The sequence below is a fragment of the Agrilus planipennis genome, unplaced genomic scaffold, assembly GCF_000699045.2.
Source record: "Agrilus planipennis isolate EAB-ADULT unplaced genomic scaffold, Apla_2.0 scaffold684, whole genome shotgun sequence".
Lineage (NCBI taxonomy): Eukaryota > Metazoa > Arthropoda > Insecta > Coleoptera > Buprestidae > Agrilus > Agrilus planipennis.
This window is the reverse complement of record NW_020439336.1, coordinates 1-3,992: the sequence shown is the minus strand read 5'-3', so window position 1 is coordinate 3,992 and position 3,992 is coordinate 1. Positions and strand designations below refer to the sequence as shown.

General features: G+C 35.5%; 1 protein-coding gene across 2 annotated transcripts in view; it reads right to left on the bottom strand.

The window, feature by feature from the left end:
- Positions 1–3,986, bottom strand: part of LOC108736302 (titin homolog) — a 13,424-nt gene extending 9,438 nt beyond the window's left edge. For both annotated transcript variants that reach the window (XM_025978559.1, XM_025978560.1), the window contains exon 1: positions 1,362–3,986. In XM_025978559.1, the coding sequence (XP_025834344.1) occupies positions 1,362–3,754 (2,393 nt within the window). In that variant the 5' untranslated portion in view covers positions 3,755–3,986. The remainder of the gene's footprint in view (positions 1–1,361) is intronic.
- Positions 3,987–3,992: the final 6 nt, after the last annotated feature.

Below are 3,992 nucleotides of genomic sequence, written 5' to 3'. Positions count from 1 at the left end.
CTTTGAGAACTATGAAATTCCAAAAATAACAAAAATATTTATGCTGGTGGCTTTTACAGCTAGGAATCACAGTAGGTAATTTTACAGTTTTTCAGTGGATTATAAAAATTGATTTTTGGTAAAACTAAAAACATATATTTATTAAAAGTTCATTAGCAAAGGTACGTTTTCCTCGAAATTTAAAAGACGAAATCAAGATTATCCATATTTATACCTAATTATTAGACCTACATAATTATCTTTTAACTTTTTAATTATGATAATCAGTTTCAGTGTGAACACTTGAAATTTTTAGCATAATTTATAACGACAGCAATTATTACGGTTTCAGAAACAAATTATTGCCATAATACCTTTAGGTTGATTGTTAATTGTCAAGTTTATGAAAACTTAATTTAAAAATGTACAAATTATGAGCTGGTTCATTCCCAATTTTTAAAAAAGTAACTTGTGTCAAAGTTAAAGAAGAAATGGTGCAAACTTTTTACAATCCTATATTCTTAACTGCTGATCGAATGCTTTGGCAACAGGTTCGACAGACGTAAAATAAATTACATAATAGTTGAAACGTAGACATTTAAATTCTTATTGTTCTCCCGTGACTAATCGACCTTCTCGCTGCTATTGAGATGTCTTAACTTAACTAATTTTATTTGTTTCATTTCCTCTTTTAAAGTACCTACCCACTACTATATCGCATGGTATACATATTTTTATGACAAAATCCTAATATTTAGCCTTTCTTCTTTAAATTTTTAGAAAACGAAAAGTTTAAGGAATATAATAACTCTCCTATGGGACGTTCCGTTTGTTTATTAGGAAGTTGGATGCTGTCATATACTCAATCAATAAAATCTTTTTATAACTACTTCATCCAGGTAGGTATAAATAAATTGTGTAGGATGGTTGGTATAGAATGGAACTTGAAGCAACTGAAGTCTAAAACATCCCTATGTAACGTGCAGCAATCTTAACAAATTGAGAGGTACTCCATATGATGATAACGATAACAATCAAAATACATTATTTTTGAACGATGACTATTGTAACATGTAGGACATTACGTAATAATACTGTGTTCTTGGTAGCACGTGATGAGTCATTTAGGTACCGTCCATTTTATGTATCTAAAGTTTATATTTCTAAATATTCCAAACACAAGTAAAGATTACTGGTTGTTAATTTTTTAATTTTTGCAACTGTACGAAAAAATCTGACATATAAAAACAAAGTGGAGGAAGAATCATGCCCTAAATGAATTCCGTGAATGTTTGAATGTATGAAAAGCTACCTAAAAATGCTAAGCAAGCATCACACATAAATCGTTTGAGGGGTCAAACTCATCTAGAGGTAAAACTTACTCTATTTCGGACCACTTTTTCCCGTCTACATTGGGGGATCCTTCTTCATGTTTATCTTTAATCAATTCTACGTCTTCTTTAATCTGGCATGTATCCGATTCTTCTGGTTTATCTTCGGCGTAGCTACTTCTTTGTGAGTCCGGAATAGTAATGTATTCGTATTCTCCATCGTCAGTTTTCTTCTTATTTTTGAATAAAACTTTCTTCTTTATCTTCACCACATCTTCAACAGCTGCTGGTGTTTCTTTGACCTTGTCCGAAGGAGTCTGTGGTAGCGATTCTTTAGCCAATTCTTCGTTTATCATGGCGACTGCTACTTCACTTAATTTTAAACCATCTTCTTCGTCCACTAATATTCGTTCTTGAAGAACAACCCTTTCCTCTTTAGAGGCCCCATCAATTTCTTTTGGAGGTACTTTACTTTCTTCTGGAGTTGTCTTGGTTGGTTCTTCTTCAATTTTTTGTTCTGTCTTAATACTATCGTCTTCCTTCTTATTAGTTTCTTCTATTACTCCATTTTTGGTTAAATTTTCGTCCGATCCAGTCTTTTCTTCTTGTACCGTTTGTAATTCGTGGGAGTTTGGATACACCTCATCTACAACCTTCTTTGCCAAATGTTTTAAGTTATCTATTTGCATATTGTCAAAGAATTTCTGGTCGGTTTCGGATGGAGTCTCCGGAAGATTACTGTCTAATATTTCATCATCAGAAGGAGGTGTTAGAATAATAATTTGAACGTCATTCGTTGGTGTTTCTACCGAGGTTTCAGTATCTTCCCGTTTAAGTTCCTTATTTGAAACATTTGATTCTGTGGGAGGTTCGTCAGCGAATTTAGAGAATTCATCCGTTTCTCCTTCTGGTGGCTTTAAAGGAATGTAGATATATTTTGGTTCTTCTTTTTTCGATTTTTTTAAGTTATCCTTAGTTTTTGGTTGGGCTACTTCTTTATCGTCTTCCTTCTTTTCTTCTTTCGGTTTCTCTTTTATTTTTTCTTTGGATTCCGATTTTTTCAAAGAAGGAATTTTTATTTTGTCGGTAAAGTTTTTGAATTTTTTCAAGAATGCCAGTTTGGAAAGACTCTTTCGGCTATAACTACTTTCGATAGAAAGCTTCCTTTTCCTGGTGGATGGTTCTTCTGATCGAGCTCTTTTTCTATTTTTTGGCACATCCAAGTCGCTTCCCTTCAGCGGCTGTATTTTTTCGACAATATCTGTATTGACTTTAGTCGTGCCTTCAGGTTCGGCACTTTCCGTTCTACTCGATTCAACTTCAATAGGTTCGTCTTTGTCTAGGTATTGACTTATGTTGTCCTCGTCTGGTTCTGATGTTATTGGTTTGTCGGTTAGCATTCCAGGACTCCTGTTCGAAGCTGAAGACGTACTTCCTTCTCGACTTGACATTTCCTGTATTTGCACGCCGTCATTTGACTGTACGTTCAAATGATTTTGCTCATTCTGTTGCTGCTGAGGTACTGGTGGTTGTAGAGAATTATTTTGTACATCTTTATCATCTGTTGCTTTAATGCTTTGGGTGGAACCGTTTTCTACTTGTTTTAGCTTTTCCAATACTTCTGCCTTATTGTTTACTTCCACCTCTTCGAGAACTTCTTTTCCATCTGTTGCCACTATTTTGGCTTTATCGTCTATACTGTCTACTATTTCCTTAATTTTTGCTGATTGTTCTGCTATTTCGGGGAACAAGTCTTTGGCATCGATCTGTTGCACGTTGGCACCGTTTCCCATTTTAGAGATGATGTCGTTTATTTCCTTAGATGTGTATCCGTCTTTTTTGTCCGGATCATCGAATTCTAATATCACCCCAACAATAGGACTGCCATCCCGGTCGTCTCCGAAGACCTCCTTTTTACCGTTTTTCTTTTCTGGGAGTTGTCCTACGGGAGGAGGATCTTTCTCAAATTCTAAATACGAAAATTCATCTGTTTGACCCGGTGGGGGTTTTAGAGGAATATGAATGTAAACTGGTTTATCAATGTGTTTTGTAGTGTCGATGCTTTTTCTTCCTTTTGTATTGATGGGTTTTTTCTCATAGGTGACGTCCGATCTTGAACGTTTGACTAGTCTGGACGGTTTTATTGACCTCTTTGTGCTTTTGATTCTGTCTAAAATGCTCTGTTTGGTAAGACTTATTCTACTATAACTACTTTGTACACTCAGTCGTCGCTTTAATTTTCTTTTAGAATCTGCCTTTTCTTCAATTCGAGACCTCGTGTCTTTTGTTGCAGGTGTACTTGTTGCTTCTTCTTCTGGAGATAACGAAATTTCATCCAATGGTTCATTGACATTTTCGTCGCTCTTGGTAAATGATTCGTTTGTTTTGCCATCGAGATCCAGTTCATTTTTTGTGTCTTTGCTGTTAGGTTCGTTTGTTTCCATGTTGGTTTTGCTTTGTTCAATAGTTGAATTCGTAGTCTCCTTTCTTGTGGGACTTCGGCTCCTTCTTTGGTTCGGAGGACTCTCGCTTTTCTTTTCTGAAAAGCTCCTAGAAGGGCTTTTGCTTCTTTTAAAGCTCCCTGAAGTTAAATCTCTTGTTAAACTCCGAGTCCGTTCGTTCGAAGGAGGGCTGATGCTTCTTTCGTAGCGACTTTCGAAAGTCGTTGTTCTTTCTCTAAAA